The 24,075-nt window shown below is 43.7% G+C and overlaps 1 protein-coding gene across 1 annotated transcript in view; it reads right to left on the bottom strand.

Moving 5' to 3' along the window:
* The window catches only part of LOC122805293 (atypical kinase COQ8A, mitochondrial-like), a 740,997-nt gene that overhangs the window by 315,293 nt on the left and 401,629 nt on the right, over positions 1–24,075 (bottom strand). The window contains exons 8-10 of the mRNA XM_044075380.1: positions 14,624–14,655; positions 13,457–13,491; positions 7,347–7,455 (exon numbers count right to left, since the gene is read on the bottom strand). Of these exons, the coding sequence (XP_043931315.1) occupies positions 7,347–7,455; positions 13,457–13,491; positions 14,624–14,655 (176 nt within the window). The remainder of the gene's footprint in view (positions 1–7,346; positions 7,456–13,456; positions 13,492–14,623; positions 14,656–24,075) is intronic.

Here is a 24,075-nt window from a genome sequence, read left to right as displayed (position 1 = left end):
TCCTCATCTGCAGTCTTGCAGATGGAATTAGTAGAATGCAGAACGCCATGAAGCCCAGGGCCTGCAGAATTTTTCTTGCAGGGAGCTGGGTCTTTGTTGCCATCATTTGAAAGTAATGAGTCAGTAGCCTTTGTTTGTCTGGAGTGAGATAAGCCATCTGGGCAGTTGTATTTAAGCTTGCACCCAGGAATATTATCTCTTGAGAGGGCACTAGTTTTGATTTCTTGTTGTTTACTGTGTACCCTAGGCAAATTAGTAATCTTTGTACAAACGCCAGATGCTTTAGAAGAATGTCCTTGTTCTCTGCTTGAATAAAGCAGTCGTCCAAGTAGGGATATAATTGAATTCCTTTTTGTCTGCAAAATGCAATTACTGGTGCCAGGCATTTTGTGAAGACCCTGGGCGCAGTAGATAAGCCAAAGGGCAGTGCAGAGAATTGGTAATGCATTGAGCCTGCTATGAATCTGAGGTATCTTCTGCAAGACTGTCTGATTGGGACATGCAGGTATGCCTCCTTGAGGTCCAAAGTAACTAGCCAAGCCTTCTTGCCCAGCATGGGTAGAAGTTGCTGTAGTGTTAACATTTTGAATTTTGGAACATCCAGGAAAGTATTTAGGATTGACAGGTCTAGTATTGGTCTCCAGGCTTTGTCCTTTCTGGGTACTAAGAAAAGTCTTGAGTAAATTCCTTGCCCCTGCTCTTGCTGTGGTACTCTTTGAATAGCCCCCATGTCCATGAGAGCAGCAATTTGTTTTTGTGCCTCTGCCCATTGGTTTTGTGGCAGGTCCAGCTTACCTTTTGATTTTGGAAGTATGTGAAAGTGGAACCTGTAACCCTGAGAAACAATATTCAGTACCCATTTGTCCTGGGTGATTATGTGCCAATTTTTGAGAAAAGTGCTAGCTTTCCCCCTAGTGGTGCTGCCAAAAGGTAAGTGCTTGGCATCTATAGAGGGAAGTCATTGGGACCGTTTCCTATAAGGTTGTGATTTGTCTTCTCCTCCTTTGGGGGCTCAAGCACCCCATTGTTTTGGTCTGTAGGAGCCTTGGGGCTGAGATCTGCCTCTTGGGCGTCTGTATCTGCCTCTGTGGCCTGTCTGACACCGGAAATGACCAATGTTTAGAAGGCCAGTTTCTGCTAAATCTAGGTTGTTGAACCTGTAAGAAATCTTTTACTGTCTGCACTGACTTTGCTTTATCCTCCATTTTCTTTAACACCTCTTCTGCCTTAACACCAAACAAAGTATTGTAGTGGAGCATCCAATAATTTTACTTTAACATGTTCAGGTAAACTTTGTTCTTTCAACCAAGCATGCCTTGAATAACAGAACCTGTAACTGCGGCTCTACAAGAAGCCTCTAATGCATCAAAACCACATTGTAGAGTATGCTTTCCCACTTGTTCAGCTGCATGCAATAAATCCTGCATTTCCTTACTGTCAGGACTTTGAGTTTGAAACCATGTTCTGTTTTAACAAGGACATGAGGTACTGTTGATATTGAAGCATGTGAAACTGGCAATTTAAAGCCCTTACAGCTAATGTAGCAGAAGTGTAAACTTTTTCCCCCATCTATCCAGAGCTCTGGAGTCCCTTATCTAAGGGGACAGGAAGCCTTAACCCCTTTAGGACCCTGAGAAATTGTTTCTGGGTCTGCAGCAGGGTTTTTGTAAAGAAATTTATGAGAGTTAGGGACACTGTAGTACCTGTCTGGCTTGACTGGTGCAGGGGGTAAAGAATCAGGAGACAGACTGGATTCAGAGAAAACATCATCAACAATATCAGGCACAGGGGGAATAGCCAGGGGCCTGTGCTGAGGCAATAAAAGAAAGTCTGTGAGCCTTTTCTGGATTCTGAATAATCCTGGCTCTCCCAATGGAAATGCTCCCTCATGGTGGGCAGGGTTTCCCCAAAAGAATAATCCTCAGGCGGAGAGGCTGAAGGTATAGACCCTTCTGCATCAGAGTCCTCAAAGGGAGGGAGAGAATATCCCTGATCAGAAGAGGAATCAGAGGAAATTGAAACCTGGTCAGAGAAATCATAGTGTCTTGCCTAGGCCTTTTGTCAGGAGGGGGATGGGATCCCCTGATTAAAGTAATTAGGTCTTCGGCCACTTTAAGCATCTGTTTCTTAGGCATGGATGACTGTTCAGGAGAATGCTGTACTTGTTTCCTTGTCTTTAATGGTGTTTTTGACTTTGCCTTGGCTGCTGTAGTGGACTTAATTGTAAGATGTGAAGGTCTGAAAACACCCTCAGAAGCCGTTGCCTGCTCAGCGGCTCCAGACCCATCTGAGGGAATAGTTTCCATAGGCCCAATACCTTGAGTTTCCACAGGCCTCGGTGTTTCCACGTGGCTGTCGGATACAGCCTGTGGCTCTGAGGTAGCGGGTTGTCAGGGGCTGCGAAAGCACCTCACTGAGAACTGGTGACTGGCCTAGAAGAGGCTTCATCGGTTTTGGAAGAAGAGGCTTAGTCGTTGGTTTTGGACCTCGGATGCCTGTCCTTTTCTTTGTCTTTGCGTTTTTTATGAATTCCGGTCGTCGGTTGTTCCAACGGCATTATGTAATTAAACCTTCGGCCAAAATAATGTAAAGCAAAATCAAACTGACGTTTAATAGTGCGTTTGTTGAATCTAGCACAAAACCGACAACTAGTAACGTCGTGGTCAGGGCCTAGGCAAGGAATGCAGTAAGAGTGAAAGTCCTTATGAGGTATTTGCTTCCCACAAGAAATACAATTATAAATTTTATTGACATCGGTCTGGAGCAAGAAAAAGTTTCCCCAATGGGGTACTTGGCTTTAGTGAAGACTTCGATTCTGAAACTCAATTTCGAAAATCTCAGGAGTTGACTGACCGGCACTTGCGAACTGCTTTTGCTTCGGGCACCACGCGACAAGAAAGACTGAAAAAAAATGGCGTTGGTTGCATCTTTTATACTCCTGGCGCACTGACGTCAGGGAAGAGGCGACAGCAACCGATGCCGGACCTAGACTTTGGAACTCTGGCCGACTGCGGGTAGCCTGCCAGCAGGATAACCCAAGTGTAATGACTGCAACAGTGAAACACGATGAACATCAGAGAAATATGAAAATCAAGAAAAGATACAAATGGAAATGTTTATTGAAGAATTAAATATGCCAAGATTAGAGGTTGATGAGGCTCAATTACTAGTGTTTAGGATAGGAGGAGATGAGATAAAAATTGTGATGTATAACCAATCTACAAAAAAGCCCCCAGGAACAGACGGTATTCCTGTGAAAGTTTGGAAGCTAAGAGGAAAAAAAAACTGATAAAGATCTGGAAGGTTTTGTTTAACAGTATCTTAAGAGGAGAAGTACCACAGTCCTGGAAGAAAGCAGTGGTAGCTGTAATACCAAAACAGGGTAAAGATTCATCAGATCCAGCTTCATACAAGCTCATTTCAATACTAAACCATGATTATGTGTTCATGTCTATAATGACTAAAAGAATGGCAAAAGTAATGCCAAAGCTGACAGATATGGATCAATGCAGTTTTGTGGAGGGAGGCAAACATCTGACAGCATTAACAGAACACTGATGATCCAGAGGGAAGCAGAATGCAAGATAATACCATTGTTGCTGGTGGGTCTTAATGCAGAGAAAGCATTTGACAGAGTAAGCTGGGACTTTGAGCATTGCAATGAAAGCATTTACATTTCCCGCAAAAGTTATAAAGTTGATTTGGATGATATATGAGGGAACAGAGGTGAAAATTATAGGAGATGGGGGTCCTTTCTGATAATTTCTGCTTTTTCCACCTATGAAAAGGGATGCTGACCATCTGTGAGATTCTTGTCCCCTTCTCTTCATCTTTCATATTCTCCTCAGCTTTTTAACCAGACAGGGGAGTTACGAGCAAGTCACATGATAAGTGTTATGTGATAATTTATCTGGATGTCTCCCATCAGGCAACTCTGCCAGTTACAGGGACACCACAGTTGCCAGTTCCTGCTAGATACAACATATACAGCACACAAGTAAACTCCAAAAGGAGGAGAAATGGTGCATAAAATAACTTGTAAACAAAAAAACAGCACTAAAACCCGCCGACTACCAGAAGGCACCGTTTATGAAGTTAAGGGGAGCTAGACTTTAGGCATTGGAATGATCTTATGGGGACTAGGATCAGCTAACAATTAACATAAAATAAAATATAATATTTTATAAGAACTTCCTTAATTAACACTTTTAATTTAATTACATTTTAATTTTAGCCTTCCAACACTTTTTATTTACAGTTTTAAAAACTTAAAATCAAAGAAATGTTTTGGAGTCCTGTAGTTATTTCATCTAGAGAATTTTATAGTTTTAGATGCGGTTCCTTAATTAGGACAGCAGATGGTGCTATTAGATTAGGATAGGGTGTTTTACTTTAATATTTCATTATGTATTTACAATAATTACATTTCCACACAATACTGGTTTGTTTTGACAGTAAGTGGAGGAGATGTTTATAGAATTTTTTTTATGTATGTTATTTATATATGTACTTTGCAATGTATTTTATATAGGTATTTTCAGGGATTGTGACATTTCCACTTAACAATATCTAATTATTTCTAATTAGCATTGTCCTTTTATTGGTGGTTTGGTGGGGTGAGCTGATATAAATCGGAAGTGTTTTTAAACTAGTTGTGTACATCTGATAAAGTTTCTTTGAGGAAAAAGTAGTGAACTGTCAAGTGTTAATGTACTGTTATGATTGTATCGTGGTATTGCCTCATTATTAATAAACGGTGCCTTCTGGTAGTGGTTGACGGGTTTTGGTGTTTTTTTGTATATACTGCATACAATTTACCAACCCCAGAAATGTAGAGGAGGATACAAAAAACATTTCCCAAACATGTCCATTGCTCAGGACTCCTTACCAGGAGAAGGACAGCAGGACACTGCCACAACAATAAGAGTCGCATCAGAAGTCTCTATCAATCAACCCCATCATTAGGATGCCACAGGAGCTTGTCTGGTGTTCCATGAGCAGGTGCTGCAACACTGGGTTCTTCTCATGCAGTTCTGACTACAAAACAGACCATCTTGCCTATAGGGAGGTACCACCCAGGAGGACAGCTAGGGGATCCAAAAGGCTTTTTGCTGGATCCTCTCCAGGAGACATGGGTCTCATGGTCAACCTACTCTTTGCCTCACCATTTTTAGGACCTCCCTGGATTCTGTGTCATTTGCAGAGGATGATGGGAAATCAATGTCATTTCCACTTTCAATATCAGGAGTGGAGGGATTCCAACAGGGAGTCCAGGTGCCTCCTCTTGCATCTATGCTTCCTACCTGATCTTGGAGGTAACTGAACCAAGGGTAAAGAAGAAGCAATACATGGATACAGACACGTGTCTGATCCTACTACAGCCCTTCAAATCCTATGGCATGTTGTTGAGAAGGAAGCGTGGCTAAAAGGACAGATAAGAAATGTCTCTGGCTGAAACCACAACTGATGGGGACAGAGGTGCCAAGCTCAACAAATACACAGTCATATGTACCACAGATGTTCATGTCACACCTGGGGCTGAGTTCACAAATCCCATTTGCCTGAAGCACAAGTCCATTGAGGCTGAAATCAACAAAGAAACAACTGCTGAACCCAAACTCAACTGCCTGAGCAATGGGGCTGAAGAAACTATTAAGCGTAAGTGTGATGTTGAGAACCCTGAGGCTGAGGCCTGAAAGGCTGACCCACAGGAGACTGGCAATGGTCTCCAACAGTATCAAAGGTCAGTCTGGCCTTGAACAGCTGACCTCCAGGATCACAGTGTCTCTTGACATTGACACCACTGACAACAGTCATCAAAAGCAGCTAAATCATCAATATGGGACATACTGAGATGACAGGCTGTGGCACTGAGGCCACTACACAACCAACATTAACATGCATCTCAATGTTACAGCCAGTGACTGCAGAGCTCATTAGAAATCAGCACTAAAATAGGGACCACTGAAAGAGTCAGAAAAAAAGGCAGAAAAGGTGAGCAGGGACAGACTGCTTCTGCCCACCTTCGTATGGGAAGAACAGGCAAAAACATTTCCTGCGAAACCTTCATAAAAGCTCTTATCAGCTTCTTGCAGTTGACTTCGAGTTATTTATAGTTTCAAAATGTCCTTGTGGACCTGGTAGATGAAGATATGGAGTGTATAATATTATTCTACCTCACGAAGAGAGACAAAGGAAACACACTTGTCTCAGTAGTTTAGGACAAGAGAGCTCCACCACAATGAAAAGCAATATGGACACTAACAGTAGATAAGGATTAATAATTCACTCTAGAATTTTTGCTAGAAGGAGTTTCTTTAGTAATACTGCCTGAATCATCTCCAAGCCTAGTCATTCTTAATCGGTCTTTGCCATGACCCTTATTGTTTTTCTCATGTTTTAAGAAGTCATGATAATCTGGTTTGGTACTACAGACCAATAGGATTGATCATGAGGCAAGGATCGAGTCAAAGTTCCTTTGCGAGTAGACAACAAATTATCTTTCAAGCCATGTAAATTAAATTGTTTTTTCCATCCACTATAGTCTGGGAATTAAAAGGCAGAAACATCCTATTGCTTTTTAAAGTATTCCTCTCCAAGACAATACATCACATAATGGGTGTTAATCTTGAGATGCATTTTGTAACCATGCTTTATGTCCTTTTTGCATATTTTCCCATGCATGACCACTGCAAAGCCTGACACTTAAGCAAGCAGAACATTCAAAATACTAAGATACATTAAAAGGGAGAGCAGCCCAAGCAAAATGGTTGCTTAATCCCAAAGGTCTGGCAAGGGCCTGCAATATAAGTTTTAAAATAAGTTCACAGGACAGAAAACAGGGAAAAAAGCAAGATGAGTGAACTAGCATAAAGTGAAATAGACGACTCCTTTCAAAGCTGCATAAAAAGAGGAACATTTCTGCATTTTGCAAATGAATGAAGAGGCAATGCCTGCATGCAAATTCTGGGGAAGGGAGGTATGAAGGAAGTGTTTCAGATGCATCTCTTATTAATGTGTCAATGATAGAGACAGATACCTAATGGGAGCCATCCATTCAAAAGGGGGCAGGGTTGCCTGAAGTACTTGGGTCGGTGGAAGAAATGGCACCACTGTACCCACTGCAAGCCTATCCCTTGAATGCTTATGGAGCACTCAAGGAAGTACGTTAGAGAATACAACAAGAATCTCCTGATGGCTCCCTTTATAATGCGGTTGAGATATGGTCGGCAGGTGTGGAAGCCTATCCCACCTACAAAAAAGAAATAACCCTTATATTCTTTAGTTTTACTGCTTCGGCCGTCATAGATGCATAAAAATACAAACATTTGGCAAATTACTCTTACCAACATTTGCTTTGTAGGCATAAAATCTGCACTGTGCCGTACTCGCTCAAAGATCCTCTGTAATGTAGGATTGATGACTGCATCATCTGAAACAGAACAAACAAAGTCAGTTTGTGTTCTGCATATTTTACAAATAACATTTATGGTGCAGAGAATTGTGGGATGCATGCAAATTTCTCACAATGGCAACAGCTTTGTTTCAGAAGAAAAAAAATGGCACTGTACCAACACTTTCCATACACAAGTATACCAGTTACAAGTCATAAATATTTTTGTAAACCTTTGAGTAAGCAAAGTTTTGTTCAGGAGTATTGCCTGCAAATAACTGAAGAGGTACCGGCGACCACAGATGATTCAGAGAGTAGATGGTCATTATAAGAGCGAACATCCCTTTTAGGTTTGTGAGTTTGGGTCAGTCTTTCTGGTCTTAAAGATCTGGTACTTTTATTCACATTGACACGGCTCCCCAGGCAAAGTCTGAGGTGTCTGCTGCAACTGACTGCTTTAGTGTAGGATGGGAGAAATGGAGGCTTGGATTCAGAGAAATATGATGTCTTCAACAAGTGATTTTCCTTTCAACAAATCCATGAACTGTGATTTGAAAAGGCAATGGGTGTTGATGCAGGGACCAAAGATATTTCAGATAAAGTATCTTTCTCAGGTGGAGTCTTGCAAAAGGTATCATTAGAATCATGGACGCCTTGAGACTCAAAATCCTAAGGAATTCCTGCAATGTGATAGAAGTCTGAGTGTAAAACCCATGGAAAAGATCAAAATATAGATCTATTTTTACCTGTCAAAGAAAAGCTCTTTGTACTGAGGTGTCTAGTTGGCACCCCAGAAACATAATCCTGTGCAACAGAGTCACAAAAGACTTTTTAATGTTCTCGTGCCTGTGTAGGAGATCTCTTACCCAAGTGAGAAATTCCTGGATTTTGATAAAGACTCTGCAAAGATTAGCAAGTCATCTAAATATGAAAAAATGTAGAAACATTGTTGCCTGCAATGGGCTATTGCAGGAGCTAGACACAGTGTGAACACTCCTGGAGTAGTGGTTAGCCCAATAGCCCAAGGACCAAGGCAGAGAACTAATAATGTGATCTAGACATACAAAACCTTAAAAAAATACCTGAAATCTGGATGAATAGGAATATGAAGATATGCATCTCTTAAATCTAAGGTTACTAGAAAACTCAAATGTGGAAGAAGGGGTAACAGGTTGTGAAGTGAAAGCATTTTGAACTTGGGTACAATCACAAACTGATTCAGGAAAGAAAGATCCAGAACTGCTCTCAGAGAATTTTCTTTCTTTGGCACTAAAGACATTCTTGAGTAAAATCATTTCCCTAAAATGGAGAGGGGAAACCGCTTCTATTACTTCCGAGGCAGCATATGACAGAAGGTGAAAGAGAAGGGATAAGGGACTGCTAGGGTGGGAGGTAAAAACAAGGTACCCTATATAGTTATTCTGACATCTTTAACTGCCCTTTGTTCTGGGGGGGGGGGGGGGGTCATGCTTTTTTTTTTTGGAACTGCTCTGCCACTGCTTTTTAAACATCTGTTTACCGGCCCATTGCTGACACTTTATTTTGTAACTTGATAAAGGAGCAGGCAAAAAAAACTAAAAATATAGAAAAGGGGGCTGAAAAATCCAAGAAATTCACTGAGTCGGATTACCTCTCTCATCACACTTTTTGATAACCTCTGCAGTAGAGAGTCCAAAAACAACCTCTATCCAATGGATAATTCAAAATGTCATTTTTGACATCTGGGAAATTCTGAGAATGCAGCCAGGCTAACCTTCTCAAGACAGTACCTGATGTAACAGCCCTGGAAGCAGTATCTACAAAGTAAAACACACAATGACCTGAGAAATATAAGAAAATAAACTACACAAAGTTTTCCTCACAAGAGAAAACTAAAATATTCCTCATACTTTTGCAATTTGTCAGTATAAACTTCAACGCATGAGTCGGAAAATTCATTATTCTAAAAATTAAAATGGCAGAAACATAAACCTTTCAGTAGCTTCACCAACACTGTCAGAAAGAGAATAATCAGAATTACCCAAATGTTTGGCATCAGCTGGATTAACTAAATCAATGGCTGATAGGTCAGGTCTGGAATTAGAGTACAAAAAATAAAAGACTGAGGAACTTTGTACATTTCATCTGCTTACTTAGTGGCAGCAAACCTGTCAGGGGAACCACAGGTTGCGGCATACACATCCTCCAATAATGACAGCACTGGAGGGATTGGTGAGGGTTCTGGAAATTTCACTTGTAGCAGATCATAATATTTTCTGATTAATTTCAGTGTTCTCCCACTGGAAAAAAAAATTATGGACTCACCATAATGTTCCATCTGTACTGTAGATTTTTCATCTCTCCTCACCTGTGGGTCCGGATCCGGCTTGGCCATTACTAAGCTTGTGGCAACCAAAAAGGTCTTGGCTAAGTCCCCTTACCCACAATGCACCCTCCCTGTTATCGCAGATCTTGTTTGCAAAGATTATCCTCGGAAAGAAAGGTAAGGAAATTTATATGCGAAGATTGTATGTAGACAACTTCTGGAGTATGGAGAAAAATAAAGGTGGCATAAATTATGTTTCCCGTCCTACCAGAAACCAAAGGTAAGGGGTTTGGAGGGAGGGAATGTGAGCAGAGATGAAAAATCGACAATACAGATGGAACATTATGGTGAGTACATAACTTCTTTATCTGACATTGTCAATTTTTCTTTTTGTCCTTACATATGGGACAGAGTCCCCAGCTACCTTTATCCCAGGCAGAATCCTGGGAGGATAGTTCTCAAAACTATCAAACCAAAGGAGGCTCTTCCCCTGGACACCAAATCCAACTTGTAATGAGTGATAAAGGTAAGATGATTAGTCCATGTGCCTGCTGCACAAATCTCATCCATGGAGGCATTAAATTGGAAAACTGAGAAGTGGCCATGGCCCTGGGCGAGTGAGCTCGAACAGGTTTGGTAGGATCTATACCTTGAGATGTAGATGAAATAAATGCAATCAGAGAGCCATTTTGCTAAGGTAACTTTGGATACTGGTAGGCCCTTCCTAGGGCCTGCAAAGGAGATAAACAACTGACTTGCTTTCCAAATATCTTTAGTCCTATGCAAACAGAAACGTTACTGCCTATGGACATTAACAAATGTAGGACATATTCACCTTTGTTGCTGAAGTTAGGAAAGAAAATAGACAAATGAATGGTCTGATTGATATCAGCCTGTGAAACAACTTCAGGCAGAAAGGAGGGGTTGATACACAAGGAGACTCTGAATTTATGAAAAATCAGATACAGAGACTGGGAGGATAGGGCCTGAATTTCTGATATTCATCTTGCAGATGTAATGGCCAGTAGGAAGATGAATTTCCAAGGTAAGAATTTTATATCGCAAGTCGCTGCAGGTTCAAACAGGGGCTGAACATTAAGATGTAGTACCAAGTTTAGGTACTATGGAGGACAGGGATCTTTGTGAGGTGGCCTTAATAATAGGGTCCCTTTTAAGAAGGCTTTGCAAACTTTGTGGGAAATCAGAGATGAGTTATGTTTCCCAATGAGAAAATCCAAAACAGCTGCTAATTTTACTTTAATTGTAGAGGCAGATGCCCCATTAACAAAGAGGTAAGCCAAAAATTCCAGAACGGAATGGATAGGTGCTGTGAATGGATCTAAATTATGTTGATGAGCCCAGATTACAAACCTCTTCCATTTACTCCTATAAAGCTCTTGAGTGGGTGGATTACGGGAAGACATCAAAATATTGCTGACTGAGGAGGAGAGCATCGGTTGTCTGGCTATCAATGGAATTGGAGGAACCAAGCTGTCAGTTTGAGGTTAAGATGAATCATTCCTGTTGGATGCGACAGAAGGTCTGGAATGGGATCCAGAATCCAGGCTTCCTTCTGTAAATGAGGCCAGAGAAAGGGAAATCAGATTTGTTGAAGTCAAAATGAGGAAATGAGGATTACTGTTCTCTTCAACCTGTTTGCTTTCTGAAGGAATTTGGGACTATACGAATGGGCGGATGGGGCATACAGGAGACCGGGAGGCCTAGTGTGTATGAGAGCATCACACCGGGATTCTCCCAGTGTGGGGATTAGGAAAAGTAGCTGCTGCATTTGTTGTTCAGGGGGGATGCAAAGAGATTGCAGCAAGGCTGGCCCCTTCTGCAGAATATGTCTTCCACTACTGTCTGGTTGAGGGACCACTCATGAGTCACAAGAATGGATCTGCTCAATTTGTCCACTATCATGCTTGACTTTCCCACAGATTGTGCACTGCTACAAGAAAGCGGCTGGATGAGATCACTCATTACCACACACTTCGCACTTCTCAACAGAGAGGCTATGATCTGGTTCTTCCTTGTTTATGTACTAGACGACGGACATGTCTGACTGAATCACCACTGTTCTTCCAGGAACAGAAGTCTAAAATGCCTGCAACATCAGAAGCACTGCCCTCATCTCCAGGATGTTTATGTGCAAATTGGCCTCGTCGGCAGACCAGGTGCCTTGGACCATCTTCCCCAGATAATGCCCCCTCGCATGTATCTGGGAAGCATCACTGGTCACCATGGCCTGTGGCTGTGGGGGAACAAAGGGTAGACCTTGCATCAACTGTGCTGAATAAATCCACCATGAAAGCGTTCTTTTGCATGTATCCATTATGAGAATTTGGTTAATAGGTTCATAAGTTGGTACTAGGCTATCGGCCCTAGGGCCTATACAAGCCTAGCCATAACAATTCCCTGGCTATTTCTTCCCACAGTATTTACTTCCCTGGACCCCTGTCTAGCAGGGCGACTGATGTGATCCCAGGGGTGAATTTCCTATCTCCCATCCAATCATCAAGGTTTCACTTGGAGAGCCAAAGAGGCACTCTGCTTGACATGTATGGGCAGTCTATCCCAGAGTCTGGGGAGTCTCTGGGTCAGGAACCTATCCCTACAGCATGTTTTGCTCATTGTGATGACAAGGTTTATATCCCTGGAGCGTGCGTCTCTGAGGGATTGGGATTTCTTTAAGTGTAGCATGTCCAACAGCTCTGGGTTGACATGGCCTTGTATGTTAAGCAGAAATCGCCTCTGAGTAGACGATATGCTTCAGAGTATAGGTGGAGTTTTTTTTTAGACTATCAGCATAGGGCACCTGCTTTAGGCCTGTGATTCTTTTAGCGAGGTATTTCTGCGGCCTTTCCAGTTGTTGCAGATGTCTTGAGAGGTACATACCAAACGGGGCATTGTATTCTATAATGGGTCTAATGAGGGATGAGTACAGTGGGACAACTACCTCCTATTTTCTGGATGAAAAGCCCTTAGTTATGAGGTGTGCCACATACGACTTCATGACTGTTGTGGCGATGTGGTTATCGAACGTGAGACCACTGTCCACCTGTGTCCCCAAGGCTCTTATCACACTTTTGGTGTTTAGTGTACTGACACCTATGTGGTAATTCATAGGTACATGTTTTTTCCCAAAAGAGATAATTATACATTTCTTGGCATTGAGCTTGGCTCTGGCACCAAGCATCTGTTTCTGTAAGGCCCTTGTGTAAAATATCCACATCATTTGGGGATTCAATAATGGCTCCCAGTTTGCAGTCATCTGCAAACTTCCAGAGTCCCTTAGTGTAGGCTTGTACTCCAGAGAAGTAGATGCCAAACAAGAGCAGTCCCAGGACTGAACCCTGAAGTACTCCACTTGTCACTTGTCTGGAGCTAGATTTGGAGTCGGCTACTTTTACAGTGTGGGTTCTGTCAGTAAGCCAATTGGCAACCCATCGAGTGATGTAGGGATTAATGCCCAGCTTAGTAAGTTTTTCTATGATTCCTGAGTGGGGGATGGTGTCGAAGGCCTTGGCGAGGTCCAGGTAGGCTGTGTGGACCACCTTATGCTTGTCCATGGTTCTGGAGACATCAGGTTCAGGAGACAAGATTGGCCCTTCACGAACCCAAACTGCGTGGGGTCCAGTGTTTGAAGGTTGCCAATGTCTTTCTTTATAAGTTCCATGGCCTTGCAGATCAGGCTTGTCAGACTGATGGGCAGTAGTTCCCAGGATCCAAGGTGGATCCCCCTTGTGTAGTGGGATAACTGTAGCTGTGCTCCACTCAGTGGGCACGAAGTCTGAGGTGAGGCTATGATTAAACATCTCACTTAGGTGAGGTTCCAGTTCATTTTGTAGTTCATGTAGTACACAGCCTGGGATGTCGTCTGGCCCCATGGATGCTGTATTCTTAGCTTTGGAGAGTGCATTTTTTATCTGTGTGGCTGTTATTACTGGAATTTGTCAATCTTTTGGTATGGAGATGGGCCCTTTAGGGAGTGAGAGGGGGGTGAAGTTTGCACCGAATCGATCTGCCAGGATACTGGCAATATCCTTGGAATCAGTATATTTAATGACATTCTATTGTAGCTCAGAGCAGATCTGAGCATTGCCATTTAGATTCTTGACATAGCTAGAGAATGCCTTGTGGTTGTCTTTGGAATCTTTGGCAATTTTATTTTCGTAACTAGCTTTGGAGGATTTTAAGAGGGATCTCAGTTTCTTACTGAGGCTGGTATGGGAGTCTTTTTGCATCCTGGGATTTTCCTCTTTCCTGCAACAGTTTCTTCCTTTTATTGTAAAGTTTGTTTATGGCAAGGGACCACCAGATTGGCTTCCTTTTTTGGAGAAGAGCACCTTGGTTCTACTGGGGATGGCACAATTCACGCACGAGTGGATGTGCTCATACAGTGCCTTAGTGTAGGATTCAGCAGTCGAACTTTCAGTTCCCGTCGGCATGGGTGTCATGAAGTTTGCCACTTCTGACTTGAGTAGCATGAAGTCAGCTTTGGAGAAGTTTTTTTACGGAGGTTTCCTTACTGGGGAAGGGGGGGGAGGTATGTGGATGTCAAGGATGATTAGCTTATGGTCAGCTCTAACCAACGAGGGGGTGACCATAGGTGTGGAGCATCGATTTCCCATGTTGGTAATGACCCGGTCTAGGATATTAAAGCCCCTGGTAGGACTAAGGATTATTTGATCCAGGGCATTGGAATTTATGAATTCCAAGAACCGTTGGGCAAAGGTGTTGGTACACGAGTAGTTTTCCCAGTTAATGGCAGGGTAGTTGAAATCACCCAGTATTAGGGTGTTTGGTTGTGTCTTAATACTTTCCAGTAGGTTTACAAAGGTGCAGTGAGAATCTTGGGGCATGGTGAAGGATCTGTAGCAAGCTACAATTTGGATTACAGTCTTACCTAATGTTAGTTGCACCTGGAGAATTTCAGACGCATTGTGTTGGGCAACTAGCCTGGTGTTGAGAATATCCTTGGTGAATATGGGCACTCCTCCACCTTTAGTGTTTCGGTCCTGGTTTGGTGGCCGGAAAGTGCGGTAAGAGTTGTAGCCTGGTATTGCAGGGGTGCTCTCTGGAGCCTTGAACCAGGTCTCAGTTACTGCACAGATATCTATGTTCTCCATTTTTAGGAGTGCCTCGAGAGAGTGCATTTTGAGGTTTAGACTTCTAGCGTTGAGTAGCATTACCTTCAGATTTTGCATGCTTGTACCAGTTACGGTGGTGGTTTTGTCCTTTGAACTTTGCCTAAAAAGGCACTATAGGGGTGGCAAGAGCCTTAGCCAGTAACCTAAATCCCAGGGGCGACAGGTGCAGACCATCTCTGGCAAACCATTGTGGTCTGTCAATCATGTCGTCCCAGGCAGACAGATAATGGATCCCCTTTGAATGACACCAGAAGCTTAGCCAATTTAAGTCAATCATTTTTCCCTTACACTGTGGTATCATTCTGGGCAAAGGCAGGATGCTACTCAGGGCTAGGGTCATACCTGCCTGGGCCACATGATCCGAGAGTTCTTCTATGTCTCTTTTCATGTAGTCCAGGGAGGTACTTCTCAAGTCATTCACTCCAACATGGACAATGAGAGAGTCATATCTGTACTTGTTGTGGAGTGACTTGAATACATGCATTATGTAGCAGATCCTGGCACCCGACAGGTAGCTGACTGTAATTTTCTCCTTGTTCAGCCTGGTGAGTGGGATATCAGTGTGCCTGACTACAGCGTCACCTATGACTAAAGTGTTGGGCACGTTGTCCTGCCTTAGGGGCTGTTGCTGGGTGGCATACTGGTGTTGTGAGCCATGTGACACTTTGGTTGTGATTGGCGTTTTGTGTTTCAGCTTCAGAGGTCCTTGTTGCTTGGGCAGGTTACTGTTAAGGGCCTCCACATATGTGGGATTAGTGTTGCTATGTGTGGGTGTTGGTGATGTGGGTTTAGAAGGTGTGTTGCTAGAGGTGTAGTGCGGGTGTTAACCTTCTCCTCTTGACTGTCCAGCATAATCTTGGGTGGAGAGAGCTTTGCTTCCAATTTGGCTATGTAAGTGCATCTCTCGCAGGTTGTAGTGTTGTGTGGTAGGAGGAGAGGGTTGTCTGTGTACATGAGGCAATTGCTGCATTGCTCAAGTATGCCCAGATTCACCAGGTGGACAGGAGAAATCAGCAGAAGCTGACCCTTGGACATGCCTGGTTTGGTGCTTTTTTTTTTTTTGTAAAGTACAAGAGCGGTTTTCCTTTACCTTAGCAAGGTACTTTGCAATTATGGGCTGTTTAGTGCCTGTGATTAATTTCTCCTTATTAAAAAGGAAAGTTGAGTGATTGTATCAGTTTAAGACTTCCTAGTGCTTTCTAGAAGGTTTTAAAGCAAGTGCTAGTCACAGGGATGCTTATAAGTAAGATGAAAAAATGGTTTATCCTGAACACTGCAGTGTGCATTAGAGGCGTTAGATGTGAAAGTAGGTAACTGAAGTTTTACCTGTCTAAAAAGTTAAGTTTTAGTAGACAGTCAGTATTTTTAAAAGAGCAAGATAGATTGAAAGGAGATGGTCACTTTTGTATTCTGGTACTATGGAATAAAGTAGGATGGCCAATAAATTTAAATAGTTGAAGGGGAGTGATTTCACAAAATGATAATTTTGTGCTTACTCACACAAGCCAGTAAAAACAGAGAGGAAATGAGATATATGGTCAAATTAACATAAGGGGAAGGCAACTAGAAATACAGTGGTGTTTAAGAAAGTACAGTTTTGTACCTACCATAAATGTAGATGTTCGAGTGCTAATACAGCTGCAGTCATAACAGATGGGTTCTCCTGCCGTCAGGCGGGTCCTCGGTCGGCCGAATTCCAAAGTCTAGGTCCGGCGTCGGTTGTCGTCGCTTCTTCCCTGACGTCAGAGCGACAGGGGTATAAAGGAACCAGCCGATGCCATTTTCTTCAGTTTTTCTTGCCCCAGATGTCAGGTGCCCCCAGAAGGAAGGCAATACATAAATTTGTGTAATAAAGCAATGCAATATAATCAAAATACAGTAGTTGCAAGCAAATGCATCATAAATGAATACCCCAATCAGGTTGTATGAGGATGTGTTAGCCTATAGGCCTGTCCCAAGAGGGGAAGGATGGAGGGAAACCTGGACTGCAGCTGTATTAGCACTCCAACATCTACATTTATGGTAGGTACAAAACTGTACTATGTTCATCGTGCATACAGCTGCAGTCATAACAGATGGGTAGAATCCCAAAGCTAAGAAAGGGGTGGTAGGCACTAGGTGGAACTAGGAGGAGCCAGGATGCCCTGCAAGACTGCAGTGGCAAAGCCTGCTCTAGATTTGGAGTATAATGGTAGGTGGTAGTGCTTGGAGAAGGTATGCACAGAACTCCAAGTGGCTGCTTCCAAAATATCTTTGGTAGGAACTCCTCTGAGGAAAGCTGCAGAGGTAGCTGTGGCCCTTGTGGAGTGAGATCTGATGCCTGTAGGTACAGTTTTGCCATGAAAAGAATAGCAAAAGCGTATGCAGTGGGCTATCCATTTTGAGATTGTCTGTTTCGAAATTGGCTTTCCTTGAGCTCCTACAGCATAGGACACAAAGAGCTGTTCTGATTTTCTGAAAGGTTTTGTTCTGTCCAGATAATAACGTAGTTGTCTGTGGATGTCCAAGGAATGTAGTAATCTCTCCCCTTTTTTTTGAGGATTAGGATAAAAGGTAGGTAAGTGTATGGCCTGATTCAAAGCTACCATGGATACCACTTTAGGCATAAAGGACGGGTCGGTTCGTAAGGAAACTCTGTCCTGATGGAAGATGATAAAAGGCTGCACAGATATGAGAGCTTGTAGTTCTGAAACTCTACGAGCTGAGGTAATAGCCAGAAGGAAAGCTGTTTTCCAGGACAAATACTGCAAATCTGATGAGGCAGCTGGCTCAAAGGGAGGCAAGGTCAGTTTTTCCAGAATGAAATTGAGATCCCAAGCAGGTATTGGTTGTTTCCTTGGGGGTCTTAGATTCTTAGCCCCTCTGAGGAACTGTCTTAAGAGAGGGTGACAGAATGAGGGTGGATCAGTGTTGTATTCTGCAGAAATGGCTGAGGCATGGATTTTGATGGAGGAGAATGAAAGTCCACTGCTTAGCAGCTCAGCTAAATACTGTAGTATTTGAGGTACATTCAGTTTTCCAGGATCCTGGCCCTTTTTCTCATTCCAGACACAAAACTGTTTCCATTTTGCGGAGTAAGCTTTTCTAGTTGACGGTCTTCTGGCCTCCAAAATGACATCCTGCACCTCCTTGGAGAGTAGGGCCTGTTGTGATGCTAAGGAATCTTCCATGCGGCTAGATTGAGTGTGTTTAGCTGGCTGTGAAGAGTTTTGAAGCTGTGCTGAGTCAGAAGAAGAGGCATTAGAGGCAGGGTCCATGGTGGGGAATGCGTCAGGCTCCTTAGGAGTGGGTACCAGTGTTGTCTTGGCCAGTCCGAAGCAATGAGAATCATCTTTGGTCCGTCTGCTCTGGTTTTCAATAGAACTTTGGGCAGCAGAGGAAGAGGTGGGAAGGCATAAACTGTCATTGATGTCCAACTGAAAGAGAGAGCGTCCACTCTCCAGGCCTTTGGATGGAAAATCCTTGAGCAGAATTTTGTCAATTGGTGATTTTTGTGGGAGGCAAAGAGATCCATGTCTGGCCTTTCCCATGCTTGGATTATTTCTGTAAAACTTTTGGATGCAACTTCCATTCGTGTGGATCTGTCATATTTCTGCTTAGGTTGTCTGCCAGCGTGTTTTCCTTGCCTGGCAAGTACTGTGCTTGTAGTTCGATTTGCAAGTCCATGGCCATGTTCCAAAGTGACATGGCCAGTCTGCATAGGGGGTATGAATGTGTTCCTCCCTGTTTGTTTATGTACCACATAACTGTGGTGTTGTCCGTTCTTATCAATAGTTGACCAGGTTGCAGAAGGTCCTTGAAAGCTATAATAGCATTTATTACTGCTAGCATTTCCTTTTGATTGATGTGAAGGTGCTTTTCTTTTTGGGACCATTTGCCCTGAATGCACCGATCTGTCATGTGCGCCCCCCAGGCGTAGTCCGAGGCGTCTGTTGTGATGACTTGATTTGCTTGAGGCTTGCTGAATGGAAGACCTGTGTTTGTTTGGCATGCTTGAGCCCACCACAGAAATTCCTTTTGCAGACATGGAATTAGTGGTATTAACAGTGGCTGTGTTGAGACCATATGTTTTTCAGGTACCATTGAAGTTTCCTCATATGCAGCTTTGCACATGGGATTAGTAAGATGCAAGATGCCATGAATCCCAGAGCCTGCAGGATTTTCCTTGCAGTCAGCCTGGTGCAATTTGCTAGTGCTCTGAAGTATTGAGTTAGTTGCCCCTGCTTCTCTGGCGTGAGGTAGGCCATCTGGGTGTTTGTGTCCAAGTTGGTACCCAGGAAAATTATCTTCCGAGAGGGTATTAGCCTTGATTTCTTTTTGTTGACTGTGTATCCCAGAGAGTTCAACAACATTATTACATAAGCCAGATGTTTCAGAAGAATGTGCTTGCTGTCCGCTTGGATCAGGCAGTCGTCCAAATAGGGATATATTTGAATCCCTTGAAGTCTGTAGTAGGCAATTACTGATGCCAGGCATTTCGTGGATACTCTGGGCGCAGTAGATAAGCCAAAGGGCAATGCAGAGAATTGATAATGGGTTGAACCTGCAAGAAATCTGAGGTACCTTCTGCAATTTTGTCTGATTGGGACATGCAGGTATGCCTCCTTGAGGTCCAATGTTACCAGCCAAGACTCCTTGCCCAGCATTGGAAGAAGTTGCTGTAGAGTGAGCATCTTGAATTTTGGTACGAGTAGAAATGTGTTTAGGATGGATAGGTCCAAAATAGGTCTCCAATCTTTTCCTTCCTTGGTACCAGGAATAGCCTGGAATAAAAACCTTGACCTTGTTCGTGCGTAGGTACCTCTTGAATAGCTTTCATGTCTATCAGATCTGTAATTTGCCTTTGTGCCTCTGCCCTTTGATTGTGTGGCAGGTTTGGCATGCCTCTCATTTTTGGAAGGGTGTGAAAATGGAATCTGTAGCCTCTGTTTATAATGTCCAGGATCCATTTGTCTTTTGTGACAATATGCCAATTTTTTGAAAATAATGCCAGCTTTCCTCCTAAGGGGCTGCCATTTGAGTCTTGCTTGGCATGCAAAGGGGAAAGTCATTGGGCTTGCTTTCTGAATGATTGCGAGTTATCCTCACCACCTCTTTGTGTAGGAGCTTGCCATTGTCTGCCTCTAAACGATCCTTGGGATTGTCCTCTGCCCCTCGGGCCTGTATCTGCCTCTTTGGGGTCTGTCCGTGGCTGGAAAGGACCAATTTTGGAAGGCCAATTTCTACTGAAACGTGGGGTTGTACCTGTAGAAAATCTTTCACAGTTTGCATTGATTTAGCCTTTTCCTCCATTTTCCTTAATACCTCCTCAGCATTAGCACCAAATAATACATCCTTTTGAAGAGGGCATCTAGTAATTTAGCTTTGACATGATCAGGCAAGGTTTGTTCCTTGAGCCAGGCATGTCTACATATGACTGATCCTGTAACAGCAGCTCTACATGAGGCCTCTAGAGCATCAAAACCACATTGTAAGGTATGCTTACCCACTTGTTCTGCACTATGCATCAAATCCTGCAACTCCTTCAAGTCTGGTTGTACAGGTTGTGACATTTTACTTTTCAATTGTGATAACAAAAACTGTTGGTATTTTAGCATATGGAACTGACAGTTTAAGGCCCTCATGGTTAAGGTAGCAGAGGTATATACCTTTTTTCCCCACCTTTCTAAGGATCTGGAATCTCTCTTTTTAGCAGTGGAGGCCTCAACTCCCTTGGGGCCCTGTGAGATGGTTTCTGGGTCAGCAGCATGGCTTTTGTATAGAAATTGGTATAAGTCAGGAACCCTGTAGTACCGGTCAGGCTTAACTGGGGCTGGAGGCAAAGAGTCCGGGTTAAGGCAGGCCTCCAAGTAAACATCATCTAGGATGTCCAAGACAGGAGGTATAGCCAGAGGCCTGTGCTGAGGTAGTAAGAGGAATTCCCTAAGCCTTTTCGTGGAATCTGAATAATCTTGGCCTTCCCAGTGGAAGTGTTCCCTTAAGGTATGCAAAGTTTCCCCAAATGAGTAATCCTCTGGGGGGGATACAGGAGGAATGGACTCTTCCGCATCAGAGTCTTCAAAAGGGGAGTAAGAATGTTCCTGATCATCAGAGTGCTCTGAAATAATGGAGCCCTGATCAGAGGAGGGGGATTCTTCCTCCACTCTGGGCCTTTGTCCGTGGGGTTGAGAACCCCTGATAAGAGTAATTAAATCCTCAGCCATTTTAAGCATCTATTTTTTAGGCATGGGGCCTGGAGATGGTCCCTGTGTAGCTTGTCTCAGAGTGCATGGCTGCTTTAGACTTAGTGAAAGCCTTGATGGAGAAAGAAGAGGAAGGTCTGAAGACACCTTGAGTGGAGGTAGACCTGTCCACATTTTGAGGTTCAACTCCAAGAGTGGCTTCGGTGTCTGTAGTCGGGGTGTGGGCCGAGGAGCCTGCGACCTCGGGCCCAGGAGACACCGCCAAAGAAGTGTCGTCGGTAGTCAGGGGCTGCGTAGGCGCCTCGCTGAGAACCGGACCACGTGTAGTCGGCTTTGGCGTGGTGTCGGTAGAGGCCGCGGACCTCGTGTGTCGGTCCTTATCTTTGCGTTTTTTAGACAAAACTGGAGTCGGAGTATCCGACGACATAATATAGTTAAATGTTTTTCCAAAATAATGCTGGGCGAACTCCACCCGACGCTTAATGGTGCGTTTGTTGAATGTAGCACAAAAGCGACAGACCGAGACGTTGTGGTCTGGGCCTAAACAAGGTATACAGAGGGAATGGAAATCCTTATGCGGTATTTGCTTCCCACATGAAATACAATTATTAACTTTGTCTGACATCGGTCTGAGGCAAGAAAAGTTTCCCCAACGGGGTACTTAGCTTTCAAGAAGACTTCGGTTTCAAAATTTTTGTAATTTCAGGAGCTGGCCGACCGGCACTAGCGAACTGCTTCTGCTTCGGGCACCGCGCGGCAAGAAAGACTGAAGAAAATGGCGTCGGCTGGTTCCTTTATACCCCTGTCGCTCTGACGTCAGGGAAGAAGCGACGACAACCGACGCCGGACCTAGACTTTGGAATTCGGCCGACCGAGGACCCGCCTGACGGCAGGAGAACCCATCTGTTATGGCTGCAGCTGTATGCACGATGAACATCACTACAGTAACCGGGTGGGAGAGTGGGGAAAACAATTTCTGCCTGACTCATAAGAGACAGAGCTGTGGTCTCTTTTCAAGTTTTAATAAGCAGTTAAAAGCAGAATACAAGTAAAACACAAGGTAAATAAAACAAATCACAGTATTCAAAATAGAAAAAGTCAATAAAGTAATGCAACAAATAAAAAATTCCCTCACAGCAAAGTGTAGAAGAGTCTGAGTGAGCCTTTCTACTAAAATACATTGGTTGGTGGATAATTCAGCACTGGGCAGCTAGAAGCCACTGTACTATTTGCATGTGAAATCTGGCCACTGGAACTAAAACTATAGCTGCAGCCACTGATCCTAAAGCCTGCAAAACATGACGGGCAGCTACCTTCTTGTTCGGAGCAATCTTTGTGTTTGGAGTCTGACTGTCAATACTCTGGAGGGTGGACGTTTCGCAATCATCTGAGCTGTGTCCGGCAGTGCTCCTATGAACTCCAGTGACTGAGAAGGATCTAGGTGCGACTTTTGGTAATTTATGGTATATACCTAGTTCTGTACAGATAGAGTCTCTTGCACAGATAAGTAGATGCCTGGTCAGGGTGGATATGATCCAGTCATTTAAGTAGGGAAACGCCCGTAATCCTTGTCATCTCAAGTGAGCTGCAACCACTGCCATGCATTTGGTGAACACTCTGGGGTGGTAGTGTGACCAAAGGGCAGCACTCTGAAATGGCAATGACTGGCTGCCTTCTGGATAGTCTGTCCATTTTTATATGGCAGTACGCATTCTGATGGTGTATGGAGCACATTCAATCGTCTTGTTTCAGAAAGGGAAGTATGGACTGAACTGTGACCATTCAGAACTTGTGGTGTTGTTTAATCTGCTCAGATCCAGAACTGGTTTCCAGTCCCCTGTTTTCTTTGGAACTAAAAAGAACCTTGAGTAAGTTTCCGAATCCTCTTTGGTCTCTGGGGACCTCTTGGATGACCCCTTTTTTTCCCATCAGTTTTTGAATTTGAATGACTGCTTGATCCCTTTGACAGGGTGGAACGTCTGGGATTTTTTTGTTGTGGGGTGGTGAGAGAAGGGGATTTGGTAACCTCTGGATAGTATCCTCTGCACCCACAGTCAGTGGTTATTTTTTTGCCAGGATCTCCAGTGCAGGGATAGTCGACCCCCCCCGACTGCCTCCAGAGGTGGGCAATCGGGCCTCCTTTCAGGAATGCTGAAAGGGTTTCCTGTAGAAAGGTTTTCAGGACCCTTGATTCTGTGGGCCTCCTCTGCTGCGAGGGTGGCGTCTTGCAGAATTGTTCCCCCCTCTGCCTCTGGGGGAAAACTATCCACATGTATCCTAGTAAGACCCTTGAGATTTGTTATACCACATTTTACCTCCACCTCTCTGACCCTTAGGGTAAGATCTATGAGGGGCAGAAAGACTTATGCCCATGACAGAAAGGGTCTTCCATTCTTTTTCACACCTGGATAACATATCTTTGACCTTGGGACCAAAAATGGATGTGCCGTCAAATGGAGTGTTGACAAACGAAGTCTTAAAAGGCTCCACAAAGTAGTACAGATGCATCCAGGCACACCTGTTCATAGATATGCCGAAACCCACCACCCTACTCGTTCCTTCTGCAGCATGCGCAATGGGCCTCATGGAAAAGTTTGCTGCAGAGTGTAGGGTCGTCAACTGGGAAGGCACTCTTTCTAGTGCTCCTTTAGCTACTGCTCCTTCAAGGGTATCTGACAGTTCCTTGATCAGATCCCTTTGCAACCTGGTGAAATGGGAAAGGTAATTCAGTGATCGTAAGGCAAAAGTTGCTGAAGAAAAAACTCACTTCCCACATCTATCAATCATCCTGGAATCCTTATTAGGAGGATGAATAGTGGAACTCTCCTCTGATAGTTCCTTTTTGGTCACTGCCACCACAACCATGGCATTTACTACAGCCCCCTTCATCCAAAAAGTCTTGTCAGCTGGAGCGGTAATTATTTTGTCTTGTCTCTAGGAGTAGGTTTGATGGAAACTGGGCTCTCCCATGCCCGCCGAGAGATCAAGTCGATGAGCTCACCTGTAGGTGGCGTGACCCAGGAGATAAATGGTAGAGAACCA

This window comes from Protopterus annectens, chromosome 6.part1 (genome assembly GCF_019279795.1).
Source record: "Protopterus annectens isolate FY-2018-M chromosome 6.part1, PAN1.0, whole genome shotgun sequence".
Classification (NCBI taxonomy): domain Eukaryota; kingdom Metazoa; phylum Chordata; order Ceratodontiformes; family Protopteridae; genus Protopterus; species Protopterus annectens.
This window is presented reverse-complemented; position numbering and strand designations above follow the sequence as displayed.